The sequence below is a fragment of the Hylobates moloch genome, unplaced genomic scaffold (genome assembly GCF_009828535.3).
Source record: "Hylobates moloch isolate HMO894 unplaced genomic scaffold, HMol_V3 SCAFFOLD_12, whole genome shotgun sequence".
Lineage (NCBI taxonomy): Eukaryota > Metazoa > Chordata > Mammalia > Primates > Hylobatidae > Hylobates > Hylobates moloch.
In genome coordinates this window covers 13,238,735-13,259,612 of record NW_026652287.1, presented here as the reverse complement: position 1 = coordinate 13,259,612, position 20,878 = coordinate 13,238,735, and the positions used below count along the sequence as shown (strand labels likewise).

The 20,878-nt window shown below is 43.3% G+C and overlaps 1 protein-coding gene across 1 annotated transcript in view; it reads left to right on the top strand.

The window, feature by feature from the left end:
• Positions 1 to 20,597, top strand: part of TMEM233 (transmembrane protein 233) — a 43,086-nt gene extending 22,489 nt beyond the window's left edge. Inside the window, exons 2-3 of the mRNA XM_032168546.2 lie at positions 7,206 to 7,342; positions 18,219 to 20,597. Of these exons, the coding sequence (XP_032024437.1) occupies positions 7,206 to 7,342; positions 18,219 to 18,225 (144 nt within the window). The 3' untranslated portion in view covers positions 18,226 to 20,597. The remainder of the gene's footprint in view (positions 1 to 7,205; positions 7,343 to 18,218) is intronic.
• Positions 20,598 to 20,878: the final 281 nt, after the last annotated feature.

The following is a 20,878-nucleotide window of genomic DNA, read 5'->3' as shown; positions in this document are numbered from 1 at the left end:
GCAGCGGGTGATGAAGGCGGGGCAGGATTCATCTGTGGCTTACACTCAAATCCCCTTCAGCCAGGTCACCAAGCACAGCCTCTCTGCCTTGTATCAAATAACTCAAATGGCCAGGGACTCTCATTTCAAACTGTGCTCATGGGCAATGCACAGGTGATAGATGTACCCTTCTACATGACAGACTGGCTGTTCTTCCCATTTTTTTGGTCACTGCTACTGAGAACATGAAACTGTTTTTTCATCCAAACAGCCTGGAGTTGCCATTTAGAAAAGAGAGGGGACTTCATTATTTTTCCTATGGTTACAGCAACATGAATGCATCATCACAGCTATCATCTCAGAACTGTGTTTTCCAAAGCAGCACAATAGGTCGGTTTGGGAAAGTCCGAATTTATATAATTCTAAACTGGATTATGAGCTCAGAATTTAGGGTTCTAATATTCTATGCAGTGATTTTGATTGTAAAGCCTCTAAAACAGCTTCTTAGCACTTTGGGAAGCTGAGGCAGTGGACTGCTTGAAGTCAGGAGTTTGAAACCAGCCTGGACAACATGGCAAAACCCCATCTCTACCAAAAATACAAAAAAAAAATTAGCTGGGTGTGGTGCTATGCACCTGTAGTCCTAGCTACTCAGGAGGCTGAAGTGGAAGGCTTACTTGAGCCCAGGAGGTTGAGGCTGCAGTGAGCCAAGATTGTGCCGCTCCACTCCAACCTGGGTGACAGAATGAGACCTCGTCTCAAAAAAAAATTTTTTTTAATGATAATAATCATGCAAGAGCAACCCAAGCATCTATCAACAGCTGAAGGGATAAACAAAATGCAATGTATCCCTACAATGGAATATTGTATATATCGCTACAATGGAGTATTGTTTATCCTTAAAAGGGGGAAAAATTCTGACACATGCTATAACATGGATGAACTCTGAAGACATTATTATGTCTAGGTAAAAGAATCCAGTCCCCCCAGAAAACAAATACTGCATAATTTCACTTGTATGAGGTACCTGGAATAGTCAAATTTATAGAGTCAGAAGGAATTGTGGTTGTCATGGGCTGGGGAGAGGGTGAATGGGAGTGAGTATTTTACAGGTATGGAGTTTCCACTGGGGAAGATGAAAATTCCAGAGATAGATGGTGGGTCATGTTTGCACAGCAATGCGAATGTACATAACGCCACTGAACAGTATACTTAAAAATGGTTAAAAGATTAAATTGTAGGCATGTTTTACCACAACAAAAAAATCACACACAAAAACATGTGCCGCCTGGTACCCACATCAGCTAAATCAGAATCTCTCCATGATAGCGCCTGGTTCTCTGTATTTTTTTTTACTACCCAGGTGATTCTAACGAACACTCAAGATGGAGAACTCCAGAATTCATGACTTAGAATTCAGGAACTCACCTTGCTGGAAGTCCCTAACATTGTTTTTAGTTCTCGCTCTCCCATTCACACAAGAGGCCTGAAAGCAATTCCTCTTCATTGTTGAGTCTTCCCGCCTGTTGCTGACTAAGGTGGCCCAGATCCAAGAATTAATGGAAGGTTCCGGAAGCAGAAAGCTCTGTGGTATACTGGGTATTTCTCTGGCTTGTAATTATCTGCATATGTCTAATCCCCCTTAATAGTCCAGGAAGAGGAGCAATTATTACTGAAGTGCTGTGATTTCAGAATCAAGGAAGAGGTTCTTAGTGAAATCTGTAATTCACAGCACTGATGGAGTCCTTCTGTACATAACTTCTTCCTTTTTTTTTTTCTTTGATACAAGGTCTCACTCTGTCATCCAGGCTGGAGTGCAGTGGCACGATCATAGCTCACTGCAGCCTCAAACTCGTGGGCTCAGGTGATCCTGCCACCTCAGCCTCCCAAGTATCTTAGACTACAGGTGTGTGCGTACATAACTTTTAAATACATATTTCCAGTCTTCTTTGGGCTACAGCACAACTGTTGGGTGACTCTTAGCCATGGGATGATAAAGAGAGCTTATTTTTCAAAACCGCGTGTTCCTTTTATTTTGAAAAATTGCAGGCCTCAAATATAAGTGAGCAAATAATATAATGACCTATATAATCACCAAAATGCACCAATAGTTAACATTTTTTGCCATTTTTATTCTTATTTTGCTGAAAATTTAGGTACAGGTTGCAATAATATCAGTTCTAGATAATACAGCCTATATCTTCTGTAGAAAAAATAATTCTGTTGTGTAACTAAAATACAAATATCACACTCAAGAAATTTAACATTATTATTATCTAACATTTACTCTACATTCAAATTTCCGCAATTATCCTGAAGATATCTGTAATTGCTACTTATTTATTAATCCTAGACACGATCAAGGATCATACATTGCATATAATTATTAGGTTCACCTAGTTTTCTTTAATCTAGGAGAGTCTCCTGATGTGTGTGGGTGGGTGGGTGTGCATGTCTTTCACGACACTGACTTTTTAAAAATAATTTCAAGCCATTTGTCTTGCAGAAAATTGCTCAAATAGAATTTACCCTATTATTCCCTCTTAATTAAAAAAAGCTAGGTATATTGAGAAAACTACATAGGGCCAGGTGCAGTGGCTCATGCCTGTAATCCCAACACTCTGAGAGGCCGAGGCAAGTGGATTGCTTGAGGCCGGAAGTTCGAGACCAGCCTGGCCAACATGGTGAAACTCTATCTCTGCTAAAAATACAAAAATTTGCCACACGTGGTGGCAGGCAGCTTTAGTCCCAGCTACTCAGGAGGCTGAGGCAGGAGAATGACTTGAACCCAGGAGGCAGAGGTTGCAGTGAGCTGAGATCACATCACTGCACTCCAGCCTGGGCAACAAAGCAAGACTCTGTCTCAGGAAAAAAAAAAAAGAAGAAGAAGGAGGAGGAGAAGGGAGAAGAAAAGAGAAGAGAAGAGAAAAAAGAAAAGAAAAGAAAAGACTACACAGGTAAAATGTCCTTGCCAGGGTATTTTATCAGAAGGCACATGATGTCATTTGGTCACGATTCTCTTATTATTAAAGGGAGAAGAACAGTATCTGGCCTTCATCTCAGCAGCAAGCAGTCTCTGAATACCTCTTCTTTGCCTGGCAGTGTGCTATGTCCTGCAGACCTCAAAGATGCCCTCAAAAACTTCACATTCTGTGGGGAAACAGACATATTCATGCTCTCATTCAGTCAATAACATATTTCTTGAGCTCCAACAATGTGCCAGACACCACTCTAAGTACTAGAAACAAGGATGATATTTAAATATTTAACAAGTTTGGCATGAGCACAGAATCAGAGAAGATGCTCTGCTGAGCCCGATAACCCTTAAGTTGCTGGATCATGGGAAAACAGGAAAATGCAGAGAAGCAAGTGGGATGGCTGGGATACTGGGGAAGGCGGACAAGATTCAGAGTAGCTGCTATTTATCAATGAGTACAGAGTATTTCAACATTTTAACAGCTGGGAATGACAGCCATGGTTTGGCCATGGAAATGAAAAATTCAGCCAAGGTCCCTGACTTCATGGATTGATCTTCTAGTGCAGGAGTGGACAAACTTCTTTGGTAAATGACCAAATAGTAAATATTTTTGGCCTTGCAGGTCCTACATTCTCTGGACAGAGAGACAAAGTCCCAACTACCCAACTCTGTCTTTGTAGCACAAAAGTAGTGTGTCAGTCCGTTTTGCACTGCTATAAAGAAATACCTAACACTGAATGATTTATGAAGAAAGGAGGTTCATTTGGTGCATGGTTCTGCAGGCTAAACAAACATGGCGCCAATGTCTTCTTCCGGTGAGGACTCAGGAAGCCTTTACTCATCGTGGAAAGCAAGGAGGAAACAACTGTGTCACGTGGCGAGACAGACAGAGCAAGAGAACGATGCCAGGCTCTTTTAAACAACCAGCTCTCACATGAACTAACAGAGTGAGAACTCATTACTGCAGGGAGGGCACCAAGCCATTAATGAGGGTCCGCCCCCTGACCACAACATCTCCCACCAGGCCCCACCTCCAACATTGGGGATCACATTTCCACATGAGATTTGGAGGGGACAAACATCCAAACTGAGGTAGGAGGTGGGACTTGACTCCAGACCAGATTGAAGACTGGCTGAAACAGGGAAAATGCACTCAAAGCTCCTCTCCATAAGACATGCTCACCAGTGCCATGACAGTTTATCATTGCTATGGCAACACCCAGAAGTTACCACCCCTTTCCAGGGCAATGACCCAGAAGTTGTCACTCTTTTCAGGGCCACACCCAGAAGTTACCACTCCTTATCTAAAAATTTCTTAACAACCTGCCCCTTAATTTACATAGTTAAAAGTGAGTATAAATCTGACTGCAACACTGCCCTGAGCTGCTGCTCTCAACACACTGCCTATGGGGTAGCCTTGCTCTGCAGGGGTCGTCATGGAACTGTAACTCAGCCAGGGCTCTAACGCTGCTGCCTCAATCAAGCTGCATTTTTTTTTTTTTTTTTTTTTTTTTTTTGAGACGGAGTTTCACTCTTGTTGCCCAGGCTGGAGTGCAATGGCAAAAATCTCGGCTCACTGCAACCTCTGCCTCCCAGGTTCAAGCAACTCTCCTGCCTCAGCTTCCCGAGTAGCTGGGATTACAGGTGTCTGCCATCACGCCCGGCTAATTTTTTGTATTTTTAGTAGAGACAGAGTTTCACCATGTTGGCCAGGATGGTCTCGAACTCCTGACCTCAGGTGATCCACCTGCCTTGACCTCCCAAAGTGCTGGGATTACAGGCGTGAGCCACCACGCCTGGCCTAAAGCTGCTTTCTTCTACCACCAGCTCACTCTTTTTTTTTGAGACGGAGTCTTGCTCCATCGCCCAGGCTGGAGTGCAGTGGCACAATCCCGGCTCACTGCAAGCTCCACCTCCCAGGTTCACGCCATTCTCCTGCCTCAGCCTCCCGAGTAGCTGGTACTATAGGCGCCCGCCACCATGCCCGGCTAATTTTTTTGTATTTTTAGTAGAGACAGGGTTTCACTGTGTTAGCCAGAATGGTCTTGATCTCCTGACCTCGTGATCCGCCCGTCTCGTCCTCCCAAAGTGCTGGGATTACAGGCATGAGCCACCGCGCCCGGCCCACCAGCTCACTCTTAAATTCTTTCCTGAGAGAGGTCAAAAAACTTCCCAGGCAAAAAACACATGAAAAAATGCTCATCATCACTGGCCATCAGAGAAATGCAAATCAAAACTACAATGAGATACCATCTCACACCAGTTAGAATGGCCATCATTAAAAAGTCAGGAAACAACAGGTGCTGGAGAGGATGTGGAGAAATGGGAACACTTTTACACTGTTGGTGGGACTGTAAACTAGTTCAACCATTGTGGAAGTCAGTATGGCGATTCCTCAGGGATCTAGAACTAGAAACACCATTTGACCCAGCCATCCCATTGCTGGGTATATACCCAAAGGACTATAAATCATGCTGCTATAAAGACACATGCACACGTATGTTTATTGTGGCACTATTCACAATAACAAAGACTTGGAACCAACCCAAATGTCCAACAATGATAGACTGGATTAAGAAAATGTGGCACATATAAACCATGGAATACTACGCAGCCATAAGAAATGATGAGTTCATGTCCTTTGTAGGGACATGGATGAAACTGGAAAACATAATTCTCAGTAAACTATCGCAAGGACAAAAAACCAAACACCGCATGTTCTCACTCATAGGTGGGAACTGAACAATGAGAACTCATGGACACAGGAAGGGGAACATCACACTCCGGGGACTGTTGTGGGGTGGGGGGGAGGGGGGAGGGACAGCATTAGGAGATATACCTAATGCTAAATGACGAGTTAATGGGTGCAGCAAACCAACATGGCACATGGATACATATGTAACAAACCTGCACATTGTGCACATGTACCCTAAAACCTAAAGTATAATAATAAAATTTAAAAAAATAAAATAAAATAAAATTTGGCAAGTAAATTAAAAAAAAAAAAGAATACCAGTGATTTCTTAATCCAGTTTTGCAAGTACAAACAATGACTGTGTATTATAAAAAGGGCTATTCAGATTTAGATTTCTTCATAGTTCCAATAAGGCAAAGATCAAATTTTAATGTCAAAAAAAAAAAAAAAAAAAAGACAAGCAGACAATGAGTGAGAATGTTCTAAATACTTTAGGGACAGTTTGATTGTTTTTTGGCTATGTTGTTTCAGACTGTAATTCTTACGAATGTAAAGTCAATTTGCAAAATTGAGTTAAAATATAATAGTTATAAACGTTTTTACTCTCTCATGTTAATCTAAAATAAAATAAAGCCTATGCTTTTTTGAAAAAAAAAAAAACTTCCCAGGCTAGGCCCCAATTCTGGGGCTCACCTGCCCTACAACAAAACTATATCAAATAGCCACAGACAATAGTAAACAAATGAGTGTGACTGTGTTCCAAATAAGCTTTATTTACAAAAAGAGGCAGCAGGCTGGATTTGGCCCATGGGCCATGATTTGCAAATCTCTGTTCCAGTGAACAAGACAGACATACTCATTTGTCCTTTTATGCTACAAATACTTATCCAGCATCTTCTACATAGCAAGTATTGCACTGGACACTGCTATGCCGAACAAGACAGATGGCTGGGCCTGGTGGCTCATGCCTGTAATCCCAGCACTCTGGGAGACCAAGGTGGGTGGATCACTTGAGGTCAGGAGTTGAAGACCAGCCTGGCCAATGTGGAAAAACCCTGTCTTTACTAAAAATACAAAAATCAGCCAGGCGTAGTGGCAGACACCTGTAATCCAAGCTACTTGGGAGGCTGAGGCAGGAGAATTGCTTGAACCCGGAGGCGGAGGTTGCAATGAGCCAAGATTGTGCCACTGCACTCCAGCCTGGGCGACAGAGCGAGACTCCGTCTCAAAAAAAAAAAAAAAAAGAAAAAAGACGGACGATGACCCCTGCCCACGTTGCACTTACATGCTGGTGAGAGAGACAAAATCTTGTTATGTAAATGCTAAGACAAAAGTCATCAGGAAATATAGAGGGGGCAGTTAACTCATCCTTAGAGTTTAGGGAAGGATTCCTGGAGGAGGGGATGACTGTGTTGTTTGCTTAGCAGCCTGTCAGTGAGATGAGCAAAGTCACCAGAGAGCTCTTGGAGCCTTTTCATCAGGACAGCCTGAGGACCTCCATCCCTTTCCCTGTGGGTTATCTGTCATCACCAGCTCTTCCCTTGTGTCCCCCAGTCTCTGAACAGCTACAACGACGGAGACTACGAAGGAGCCAGGCGGCTTGGGCGGAATGCTAAGTGGGTAGCCATCGCCTCCATCATCATTGGCCTTCTCATCATCGGCATTTCTTGTGCAGTTCACTTCACAAGGAAGTAAGTAGGCTTTTTGAATCCCTCCCCATGTCAAATGCCCTTTCTCGAATGCCCATTGGAATCTGTTAGGGTAGATTAGATTATGCTCCAGTAACAACCCCAAGCCAAAGGGTTTTCATGTTTTCTTCTCAGAACAAATTTGTCCCAGTCCAGAGGGACACATCAACAGTGTGGATCTTCTAGTGCAGGAGTGGGTGAACGTCTTTGGTAAATGACCAAATAGTAAATATTTTTGGCCTTACAGGCCCTACATCCTCTGGACAGAGGGACATAGTCCCAACTACTCAACTCAGTCTTTGTAGCACAAAAGTAGTGTGTTAGTCCATTCTGCATTGCTATAAAGAAATACCTCAGACTGAGTGATTTAATAAAGAAAGAAGGCTTGGATCCTTCTTTGGATCAGATCAACAATATGGATCCATTACATAGATCACATAGGTCAGTGGAAGGTCTCTCCTCCACCAAGTCATGCAGGGTCCAATGCTATACAAAGCTCCACCATCTTGTAGCTGCTCTATCTAGAACAGAAGTCAACAAACTTTGTCTGTAAAGGGCCAGATAGTAAATCTTGTAAGCCTTGCAGGCCATATGGTCCCGATCATGGTCTCTGGCACAGCTACTTAGCTCTGCCATTTTAGCACAAAAGCAGCCATAGACAATATAGAAATGAACAGGCGTGGCTGTGTTCCAATAAAACTTTATTTACAAAAACAGGCATCTGTCTGTGGGCTGTAGTTTGCCAACTTCAGATCTGGAACATGAGGTGTCCTCAGGCAAAGGCGGGGGAGAGGAAGACTGGAGAATCCCACATGGGCTTTTTACTGCCTGGCGACAAATGTCGCTTAGGCTCACATTGACTGAAATCAGTCACGTAATCCCACCTAACTGTAAGAGGGTGGGAAATGTGGGAGAGTAAATGGGATATTTAGGATTGCTATTTGCTCTGCCCTAGCACATCATCTGCTAAATAAACTCCTACTTGCATCAAACTAGCATAACTGATTTAGTTTAAGGGCAGAAGGGTCACTACATATTTTTGGTATTGACAATGAGCTCTCATCTCATAAAGAGATGGATGCTGTTGATGTGTTGTCCCTCTGGACTGGGACAAATTTATTCTGATTTCTCTAACCAGCTCAGATGGGCTCCATCTGCTAGACTCAATAACACTTTCCATCAGAGGTTTGACAGACAGCAAGGTCACGTGATAGGCAACCCAGACTGGGAAATGACAAGTCTAGATCCATCTCTGTCTTGCTATGTAATTTCTGGTAAGACAGATAAGAATGCTGAGAAATTCTTTTACCTTTCTACCAGAGCGGCATGGCTACTCCTATACCCTTGACCAAAGTCCTACACCCATCGAGCTGAGAAGGTCAACCTCTTTCTCTTGGTTGACAAAGGAGGCTCACCCAGATGGGTGAGGGAGGAAGGAGACCTCTTTTGACATTCCAGATCAGCCAACCCAACCTTGGCAACCAAGACAGTAGCAGATGTCACGGTAGATCTACTTCCTATCAGACAAGGCAGACCCAAGAACAACCAGTGGCAGCTGGGTAGAGGGGAAGATGTCAAAACAGAAGTGTCACAAAAGAAAATTAAATGGCTTTGGCCAAATGAAAGAGAAAAGGACACTCAAACATGAAAGGAAGCTCAAGGTTTCTTGCCTGCAGGATGGCAAATTTGATGTTGGCCTATGAAGAGGAAGATGGTTGGAGAATGCATGTGAATGAACTTGACTATATTCTTAAGAGAAGGTGTAAGGTGCTTGTGAACTTGTGAGCAGGGGAGCCACAGAGTGTGTGTTTAATGGTGCAGTTTTGGCACCTGACTGCATGGACCCAGGTCCCAGCCACCACTTATTCACTGTGAGACCTTCAGCCAATTGTTTAACATTCCTAAACCTCAGTTTCCTCACCTGTAAAATGAGAATAATAGTAGTACTGATTTCATAAAGCTATTGTAAAGGTTAATTGGATGACCCACAGAATGTGTAGGTTGGTGTCTCTGATCTTTAGTGGGTGCACAAAAATGTAAATCATTTATTAATCTCATTATTACTATTATTATCAATGTTACTGGGAAAGGACCTCAGAATTCAAGATGCCATTAAATAGAATTCAAGGCTTTATACTTACGAGCCAAACAAAGGACAGTGTTCTAAGGGAATGAAGCCAAGCCTTGGCTTGACTCCTGGGAACTTGGGAAAATGCATACTGCCTAGATTAGTGTTTGACCTAAGTGGGTTATAATAATAGCAGCTGACACTAACATAGACCTTGATATATGCCGGGTACTGTTCTAAGCTCTTACCTTAATTAATCCTCACTGAGTCTTCACAGCAACCCAAAAAGGTAGATAGGTATTATTATCCCTATTTTGCAGATGAGGAAACCGAGACTCAGAGAGGTAAAGTGACTTGCCCAAAGCCTCACAGCTAGTTAGTGGAAAAGGTAGGATTTAAAACCAGGATAGTGTCACTCTTCAGACTGTGTTCTTAGCCAAACTCCGCACTGCCTCTAAGTCAATATGTTCCTGCTGGTACACCCAGTAACAAAGGCCAGTAAGTGGTACTTGCTTTGTGGCTAACTCCAGGATTGATTTACAGGGGAATGGTATGGTGAGATTTCATCCTACAGAAATGTGTGATGAGTCAGGGCCAAGGTTCACAAAATCAAAGGAGTACAGGTGTCAGGGAAAGGACATACATGAGGCAGCCTGGTTATAGGACAATAGGAAGTGGTGGGGACCATGGTAATTTCAAAAGCACAGTTTAAAGGAAGCAGCCGCCACTCTGCTCCAATTGTAACCACTTAGCATGCAGGCCTCATGGGGCTCATTTTTTCAAGAGATGTTGGAAATCTGGGATTTTATGTCAAATCTCCTGATTTTTAGATGTTGACAACCAATTCACATTACTAAAACACACAGTGAGCAATTCACATTACTAAAACACAAAAACAATATTTGCAGCCTAGACGCTATCTACTTTGCAGTCTCTAGTGGACAGTTTGCTTTCAAAGATCCGTTTGCTCATGACAACTCCATCCAAGAAGTGTTGGAAGGGATCTAGAAGCATTCATATGTAGACTTTCTCCAGGCTTAATATAAGTGTTTTTATCTGGGGATGAAGTGTTGATGTCTCTGCTTGTGACTGAAGCTTTGTTAGGAATAAAAGGTATGAGAAGGAGTTGCCTCTTTGATCCTTCTTCCTAAAAGGCACTGTTCACAACAGTTAGAGCCTATGATTTAATACCAGCTTTATCAGGATTCAGATCCTACTTTTACCACACAGGCTATCTGGGCAAATTATTAAACTCTCTGTGCCTCAATTTCCCTAACTATAAAATGAGAATTGAATTATTTCCCCATCTGTAAGGTCAAATTCCTTCTAGATGCCTTTCCCTCTGTTATTAAAGAAAGCAGGCCAGGCACAGTGGCTCATGCCTATAATCCTAGCACTTTGGGAGGCAAAGATGGGAGGATCTCTTGAGGCCAGGAGTTCCTTGACCAGCCTGGGCAACATAGCTAGACCCCATCTCTACAAAAAAAAAATTTTTTTTAATTAGCTGGGCGTGGTGGCACACACCTGTATTCCCAGCTATTTGGAAGGCTGAGATGGGAACATCACTTGAGTCCAGGAATTCAAGGCTGCAGTGAGCTATGGTCACACCATCGCACTCTAGCCTACGTGACAGAGTGAGACCCTGTCTCAAAAAATAAATAAATACATAAATTTTAAAAGAGACTCAAAAAATAAATAAATACATAAATTTTAAAAGAGACTCTTGCATGTATGGGCAAGAGAGAGAAAGAGACAGAGAGACAGAGAGAAAGAAGGAAGGAGGCAGAAAAGAACTAGCCATTAGAGAATGAAATCAATTCTCTCTTCCAAGTAACATGGCCAATTTCTCAGTAATCCTTTGAAATTAAATCTCCCAGCCCTCATTTATGGGAGTAACTAAATGGCAATGTGAAACTTCTAAGGCAAAAGTGCCCAAGCTTTAGACTCCATAACAGTTACCTGGAGAGGTTTTTAAAAAGTTAGCATCCAAGCCCCACCTCAAAAGATTCCAACCTGCTAGATCAGAAGTGGGGTTCAAGAATATCTGCATCTTACAGCTGCCCCTGCTCCCAACCTGTTGATTCAGATGCAGGTGGCAGGCAGAACGGTCTTTGCTAAACCTTGGCAAATATCCTGCCACCGAAGTCCACAAGGAAGAACGTGCGGATGGTGGCCATTCATGGACTGGTCAGTTTTCATTTATAGCAGACTCATCATCCTAATCTGCTATGTCTAACCGAATGCTAGGAAGGGGAATGAAATTGCCACCTAGCAGGTCTACCCACAGGAAGCCTCCTTTGTAACAATCTATTTCCACAGCGGGGCTGGAAAAATCTGACATTAGAGGAGTCAAAGCCTGAAGATGAGCCCAAAACCCATGAATCTGTGAGTTTTCTGAATTTATTCATTCCAAAATGCTGTCTGGGGGCCAGGTGTGGTAGCTCACACCTATAATCCAATACCTTGGGCTGAGGTGAGAGGATCTCTTGAGGCCAGGAGTTTAGGACCAGCCCGGGCAACATAGCAAGACCCTGTCGCTCCAAAAAATATTTATTTTAAATTAGCTGGGTTTGGTGGTGCACACCTGTCATCCTAGCTATTTGGGAGGCAGAAGCAGGAGGATCTTTTGAGCCCAGGAGATTGAGGCTGCAGTGAGCTGTGATCACTGCACTCTAGCCTGAGCAACAGAGGGAGACCCTGTCAAAAAAAAAAAAAAAAACCTGTCTGAAGTAAACTACTGCCTTTTAAAAATTGTAAATTCCCTGTCTCTTTAAAAAAATCATTCTTTGTTCTTATCAAGAAAGCTGTAACGAATGTGTTAGAGAACAGATTGAAATCTCAAATGGTTGAAATCCCGGGTAGTTTACTTCCTTGGCATAGTCTCAGATCATGATAGTCTTTACCCAAACTCATAAAAAGCTCTCATTCATCCTATTTTACAGGATATCTACGTAAGCCACATGGTGGGGCAATGAAACACGGGGTTTCATGACATCAAATTCCTAAGAGCTGGGAATTATTCAACTGAAGTATTAAACCATTTTGGATAGAATCCTGCATTGACAGCAGGGAATTGTTCTTGTCGAGACAGAATCATGAACTTGCAGTCTTTCAAAGTCAGAAAACTCTCCGCCCTCAAGTTGCTAGGGAAAGTGAAGAAATAAATCACATAGGTGAAATGTTTAAATATAGTAGCTGTCCATTTATCAATCCTAGTAATTCAAACCCCTAGTCAAAACCAACCTATTTGCAGGCTTTTGCTTCCTGCTAATACCTTGAGGACTCAAGCAAGATTGGGTTGTTGTAGTGATGTTTCTCAACTTAACAATAACCCACAACACTCGGACCAACTGTAGTGATGTTTCTCAAAGCACAGGTCTCAGAGTCACCTACGACAGATTCATCTGGGATGTTTATAAAAATGCAAGTTCCTGGACCCCATTTCCTGAGTAGCCTGGAAATATGACAAGCCACCTTCCCCCAGAAATAATTCTAAATATTCTGAAGTTGCGGAACTACTATCCTAGGGCCTTGCATTTAATGAAGAACATTCTTGCCTGTGTGGACATGTGCCAACAAACAAGACTTTTTTACATCCCTAAGATAAAAGATAAACAGTTTTTCTTCTCTTACACACTCAACACAACACACAGCTGTGACCAGGTGTGTTTTGTTTTCCCCACACACCAAGCAATTGTCCAGTGACTACCAACTGGGTATTCTATAATTTAGCTCAATTATGACACCATCTACCGGGAGTTAGAGTCAGATCCCACAGGTTAATGGTTTGGTCCCCCAAGACTGCCTCCCATTTCAGATGCTAATTGCAAGCCCCAGGTTGTGACCTGTGCTTCTGACTGGCTGGCTCTTAGTTGGAGATTTCCACGACCCTCTTCTCAATTTCTATTAATGTGCTAAAGTGGCTCACAGAACTCAAGGCAACACTTACTTATGTTTACCCATCTATTACAAAGGATATTACAAAGGATACAGATGAATAGTCAGATGGAAGAGATGCATAGGGCAAGGTATATAGGAAGGGGCGTGGTGTTTCCATTTATGCCACCTTCCAGGTCCCACCACACATTCAGCAATCTAGAAGCTCTCCCAACCCTGTCCTTTTGGGTTTGCATGGGGGCTTCATTACATAGGCATGAACAATTACATCATTGGCCATTGGTGCCCAACTCAAACTCAACCTTCAGGCCATTTCTCCCCCCTGGAGTCCAGGGGATGGGACTGGAAGTTCCAACCTTCTAATTACATGGCTGGTTCCCCTGGCAACCCACCCCCAACCTGTGGCTATCCAGGAGACCACCAAGAGTTGCCTCATTAGAACAAATATAGTCCTATCACCCAGGAAATTCCAAGGAATTGGGGAGCTCTGTGTCAGAAACTGGAGTCAAAGACAAAACATCAAAACAAAAGATTCTCCTAGTACCCAGTCTACAAGGGTGTTAGGAGCTCTGTCTCAGGAACCAGATGCAGGGATCAAATATTTCCTATTCTTATTATATCACAATATCACACCTAAGGTACCTGGTAGAAGCTTCAGTTATTGCTGCTTCCCTGGAAAGTTTACACACCTCCCAAATTTTCTCTTCCTCCCTCCCTTTTGTTTTTGGTTTTTATTTTTGAGACAGGGGTCTCATTATGTTGCCCAGGCTGGTCTTGAACTCCCAGCCTCAAGTGATCCTCCCACCTCAGCCTCCTGAGTTAGCTGGGATTACAGGGTTGAGCCACCACACCCAGCTCTTTTCGTCTCTCCTTGAGATTAGGCTTGTGGTCACTTATCTGATGCTCTATGGAATTCGGCGGAACGTCCTTAGCAGCAGAAACAGTTGACCATGACAACATTTGGGTATGAGACAAATGTCCTCTGTGACAAATATGACATTCTCGGATGACCCTGCTAATACAGTGGAGCTTCATGTTACTCAGGAGTAGGGTTCTCATGTCAGGGCACAAGGTGAGCTTTGAGTATAATCAAACTTAATCTTGGAAGTATCCAAGGAGGGCACCCTACTGGAGACTCACACACAGTATCTTGATCAGCCCAGCATAGCCAGTGAATGTTTCCAGTGTTGGAGGAGGTGACTGTTCCTTGGGCTGAGAGCCCGCTGAAGTATGTGGCTGGGTTTAGGGTTCATGGCATCTGTTTCAACACTGGAACCACACTCTGGGCTCACATAGAAGGAATAGACATGACATCCCCATCCGTGCTCATGATCATTGAGCAGGGCGGCAGTCAGAAACTCCAGCTCTATTTAAACTGTTGCTTTTTTTCTTTTTGAGGAACATAAATAGTTGATCTGCCATATGTTAAATGCACATGCAATGTAACTCCCCTGAAGGTACATCTCTGAGTGGTCTTTTGAGGTATAAACAGCCAGGTACACACCTGTGTGTTAAAAATGCTTGTTTGCCATTCTTAACAAAAACAGCCTTTGTGCTCCAAGGTTTTCATTAAGGATAAACTTATCTCTAAACAGGGGTAAGGGTCCCATGACTGTGTCTCATTAGCAGGCACAGAGTTAGAAGATCTTGACCCATTCTATACTGGGAAAGCGTCTCTCTCATAAGCAAATTGAAATGAATCCTTTCCTGGTCTCAAAATATCCTTCAATTGCATCAGAATTGGAAGGAGACATACATATCAAGGTGGACATGAGCAGGAACTTGACCTTTTTGCAAAAGCTTAAAAGCAAATCCCTCTTCTTTTCTATATTGTTGGCTGGGGAAAGGCTTTCTGGGAATTGTTTTGATCAGAGAATTTTTGTGATTCCATAATGAAAAATGGGAATCATTACCTATTTCTAGAAGGGTCTTTCTCTGTTGGTTCAGATAAGTTCAGGTAGAGACAAATCAGACCTAAGTTGCCAGCAACAATGGAAGGATTTTTGCTTTGAAAAGGATATAAACTAGCAGCACATTGATGAAGAAATCAGAATGAACATTAAAAAGATGTTCAACCTCACTGGTAATCAAGAAAGCACAAATTAAAGCAACAACAAAAAAAACCTACATATTTTTGTCTGGCAGATTGCAACAATTAAAAAGATGGGTAATAGCAAGGTTGGCCAGGATGCGAAAAATTGGACACTATACTGGTGGTGAAAGAGAAAATTGGGACAGTCTTTTGGAAAGTCAATTTGGATGTATCTAATATAAAATCCAGGCACCCACCAACCCAGCAATTCCACTGCTCAGTATCCACCTTAGAGACAGGTGCACAAAAATGCATGTAACACAGTAATGCTTCACCCTAGCTACGTGTTAGAATCACCTGGGGAGCTTTAAACATATGCCAATGCCTCTGGGCACTGTGGTTCATGCCTGAAATCCCAGCACTTTGGGAGGCAGAAACAGGAGGATCACTAGAGCTCAGGAGTTGGAGGCCAGCCTGGGCAACATAGCAAGATCTCATCTCTACTAAAAATTAAAAATATATATATCTGGGTTTGGTGGCATGCACCTGTAGTCCCAGCTACTTGGGAGGCTCAGGTGTGAGGCCAGCTTGAGCCCAAGAGGTCGAGGCTGCAGTCCGCTATAATTGTGCCATTCCAGCCTGAGTGACAGAGCAAGACCCTGTCTCAAAAAATTAAAATAAAAAAATGTTTAAAAACAATGCCCAGGGCCCACCCTGGACCAATTAAATTAGAATCTCCAGTAATAGGGCCAGGAATTGGTAGACTGTAGGGCTCTCCAGGTAACTCTAATGTGCAGCCAGGGTTGGGAACCACGGACGTGCAATGATGTTCATTGCAGCTTTGTTTGCAATAGGAGAAACCTTGAAACAACCTAAATGTCCATCAGTAGGCAGGTTAAATTAGGAGTGATGTATTCATACGATGGGGTACCACACTGCAGTTTAAACATGAAGACAGGGCCAGGTGTCCTGGTTCATACCTGTAATCCCAGCACTTTGGGAGGCCGAGGTAGGAGGATCACCTGAGCCCAGGAGTTCAAGACCAGCCTGGGCAATATAGTGAGATCCCGTCTCTATTTTTTTTTAAAGTATACACGTGGAGACATCCTTCTTACTATGACTTTACAATGATCTGGCTGCCGCCTCCCCATCCTCATCTCCCGTCCCGCATCCTCATCTCCCCTCTCTCTCCCTTTCACTCCCTCCACTTCAGCCACATCAGAGTCTTCTCTCTAAGCAATGCAAGCATATTCCTGCCTCACGGCCTTTGCACTTGCCGTTCCCTCTGCCTGGAACTCTCTTCCTTCTAAAAGCCAAACAGCTGGTTCCCATCTCTCCTTCTGGCACTTGTTCATATATTATGTTAGCAAAGAGACTATCCCTTTAGCCAGTTTTACTTCTCTTTCTTATCACTCCCTGACTAATTATATATCTATGGTCTGTTTCCCCCCTACTGGCATGAGAACTCCAGGGACATTTTCGTTTCTGTTATTGCCCATAATAATAGAACATGGCCCTTAAGAGTACCTATTTACGGCCGGGCACCGTGGCTCACACCTGTAATCCCAGCACTTTGGGAGGCCGAGGCGGGTGGATCACAAGGTCAGGAGATAGAGACCAGCCTGGCTAACACGGTGAAACCCCGTCTGTACTAAAAATACAAAAAAAAAAAATTAGCCGGGCATGGTGGCGGGCGCCTGTAATCCCAGCTACTTGAGAGGCTGAGGCAGGAGAATGGCGTGAACCTGGGAGGTGGAGCTTGCAGTGAGCCGAGATCACACCACTGCACTCCAGCCTGGGCGACAGAGCGAGACTCTGTCTCAAAAAAAAAAAAAAGAAGACCTATTTACAAGCTAGACTGCTGCAGTTCCAATCCAGGTCCTTCCTCTAAGTAGCTCTGTGCCATTGGGTATATCTTTTAAGCAGTCTGTACCTCTGTTTTCTGGTACATAAAATGGGAATAATAACAGTGCCTATCTCACAGGGCTGTGAGAGTTAAATTGCACAAACTACAGGGCCTGGCACACGGTACTCACTAGGTAACTGTTGGGTATTATTACTATCATCAGCACCTAGAGCAGTGCCCAGCATGTAAATACGCATTGAATAAATGAGTAAAACAAAAAAAGAAATTGCAGCACGATCACATTATGTAAACACGATGAGTATATAATTTCTACATGCTTATTGATCAGTTTCAATGCAGAGAAAAACGCCTGGAGAACTTACACCAAACTGCTAACAGCGCTACTATACTAACCCTTGGGGAGGAGAGTGAGGTTCAGAAATGCTCAAGAGGCATTTTTCCGTATCTGCATTATTCGTTCTTTTGTTGTTGTTGTTGTTGTTGTTGTTTGAGACGGAGTCTTGCTCAGTCGCCCAGGCTGGAGTGCAGTGGCGCAATCTCGGCTCACTGCAAGCTCCGCCTCCCGGGTTCACACCATTCTCCTGCCTCAGCCTCCCAAGTAGCTGGGACTACAGGCGCCCGCCACCACGCCCAGCTAATTTTTTTGTATTTTTAGTAGAGATGGGGTTTCACCGTGTTAGCCAAGATGGTCTCAATCTCCTGACCTCGTGATCCACCCGCCTCGGCCTCCCAAAGTGCTGGGATTACAGGCGTGAGCCACCATGCCCGGCCTGTTTTTGTTTTTGTTTTTTTTGCATGTACCACATGTAAGATAAAATAAGTTTTACAAATAGAATATGTTTCTCAAAAAGAAGCCCTTGCTTAGAGTCAAAAGTGTGCACGTGGGCTGGTACGTTTCAGCATGTGTTTAACCAGAGTCATCGTCATCAAATAAGGAAGGCATCGAGCTGGGAAAGCCAACCACAGAAGCTCAGCCCACGGTCTTTCTCTCTTTCTCTCTGTCTGTACCACACAGTGCCTGAGGAACCAGCGGTCAGTGGGCTGTGAGCATGGAGGATGGACCTCATCCACACACACCCCAAAGGAGTTTCTAAGGAATGGATCCTTGACTTCAGACTGTGAGATCTTTTCCTCCAGGACTCTCCAGAGGCAGGTCCCTGGCAAATGAACGAGAAAAAAAAAAAAGTCCAAAATTTAGGCAATCCAAGCTGCACAGCCGGATCAGCCAAAGTCATTGATTTGTAAAAATGAAAAGAAAACAGAAAAAAGAAAAATGAAGTCTCACTGTCTCAGTTTAGCGAATCCCGTTGTGTCCACTCCTCTCCTCCAGAGGCGAGCCTCAGGAAATCACATAACTTTTCACCGAGGGGAGCCAGGGGGTCTCCATATAGGGGGAGATGGAGGTTTCTAGAAAGAGCAGCGGGTGCTGGTATTTACGATGCTGAGCACAAACATTTGCAGCATGTTTAAAATTGTCTAGTAGAGTTCAAGTTGTGGATTTGCTTTTCCTTTTATTCTTACAACCTTCAGTAACTCCTCCTCGGGAGTCAGCACTCCCATGCCCAGAGTTCACCCATCTGGTCATCAAACACTCAAAGAAGGGGCTTTTCTGACCTTTTGTCTTGATCCTTACGTTTCCAAATAGGCCCCCTCCCTTGCTTGCATCCACGTTGGTCAACTTGACCAAAACCTCACTCTTCGCTCAAACAGGCTCTGAGAATGGACTTAGTGGCCAATTCTAGGTACATGAGCACTTCCTGTATCCCAGTTTTGGGGAATAAACTGGCTGTATTTATAGAATGTGCTTTTTTTTTCAATTTCTCACTCTCTCTCCTCTCTCTAGCAAGTCTCAGGCAAGAGCTTTGATTTTCCTGGATGCCACCTGGAAATGCCACCCATTGTATTTCTTTGCTGTCAAATGTAAACCCTTTAGATGTGAATGCACTGGTTTAATGATGCCATTATTCTGCCTGCCAGAGCACAGTAGCCCAGTGTCTCACAGAGCACAAGGGGTGTGCCACTGGTGGTACACAAGATAACTTTTAAGTAGTTTCTAGGAACAACGTTAAGTAATACCAAATCACAAAGAATGTTTCCCCTTTTCTATTCTTTTTTCATCCTGATTACAGCAAGGAAAAACTCTCTGTTTAGTGCTAGCAGGTCCTTTACACCTTTCAGACACTATGGCTCTTCTCTTTAACAAAGAAAGAGCAGGCCTCAGGTTCAGCGTCTTCTGTCTAGATGGAATTTAATGATATTGTTTTATGTCGTGGTATTTATTGTATTTATTACCTTCCATTTACAGCTTCCCACAGTGGGGGATGTGATATATTGTTTCTGTTCAAATAAATTAAGAAAAATAAGAGAACTCAAGAAAATATCAAGTAATTAACACACCAAATATGTATATGTGGCAAAAGTCACTTCAAAGAATTAATGTCAGAAACATGGTGATAATGAAGCAAAAGAAAGGCAGATTATGCTGGCTGGGCATGGTGGCTCACGCCTGTAACCCCAGCAATTTGAGAGGCTGAGGTGGGCGGATCACTTGAGGTCAGGAGTTCGAGACCAGCCTGACCAACATGGTGAAACTCCATCTCTACTAAAAATACAAAAATTAGCCGGGCATGCTGGTGCATGCCTGTAATCCCAGCTACTAGGGAGGCTGAGGCAGGAGAATCACTTGAATCCGGAAGGCGGAGGTTGCCATGAGCTGAGACTGTGCCACTACACTCCAGCCCGGGTGACAGAGCAAGACTCTATCTCAAAAAAAAGAAAAGAAAACGAAAGAAAAAGAAAAAAGAAAGATTATTCTAATTGAATGAATAAGAGGCTGAGAGTCAATACCTGAGTTCCAATGCCATTTTGTTTTTGCAGGGTTTTTATTGGCCACTAACTAGCTATAAAAGCTGATTTTAGGCAAGTTTCTTAGCCTCTCTGTGCCTAAAATTCCTTCACCTGCAAAATGGGGATAAGAATGCCTGCCTACTTACCTCACAGTGCTGTTATGAGAATTAATTGTTGTAATAGTTGTGACTAACCATTGGCGGGGAGAATTCTAAGTGCTATACCAATACAAATTTCAGCATTTTTTCATATACTGAACCCTAGCAAAAAAAAAAAAAAAAAAAGGCTGATGAACATCAGATTCTACCTGTCATTTTACCCGGATGTTGTGATGAGCCAGCACTTGTCCCAGGAGGACGTTGAATCAGGGACACGAAATCTCAGCACACAGAGATTCTAGCATCATTCCAATAGATTGGATCCTGATTTCTGTTTCTGACATCCTGTTTTTTGTTTGTGCGTGTTTGGGTCCCTGGCCTTTTACCCAAATCAAATGAAAAGTGTTGCTGAGAGGCAGAATAAAAATGGTTTTAAGTAAGCCTGTGTACCACAGTGTGCGAATTGTGTTTTCTTGGGGTTCCCCACCTTCCAGAGATTTCCGTAACCAAAATAAGCTCATCTAGTCCAGCCTCAGTCCCCAGGGAAGAGCCCAGAGAGGCCAGAGGTGGCGCTAGACAGGCATCACTCTGAACTAATTTATGGCCAGAAATGTCCCTCTATGAGGCACTGAAAATGTTGGTCCCATTAAAGTAAAAAAATAAAATAAGAAAAATCTTTTCATTAAATGTGCTCCTTGGGGTCAAGAGGGCCACTGATTTTTGTTGGGCG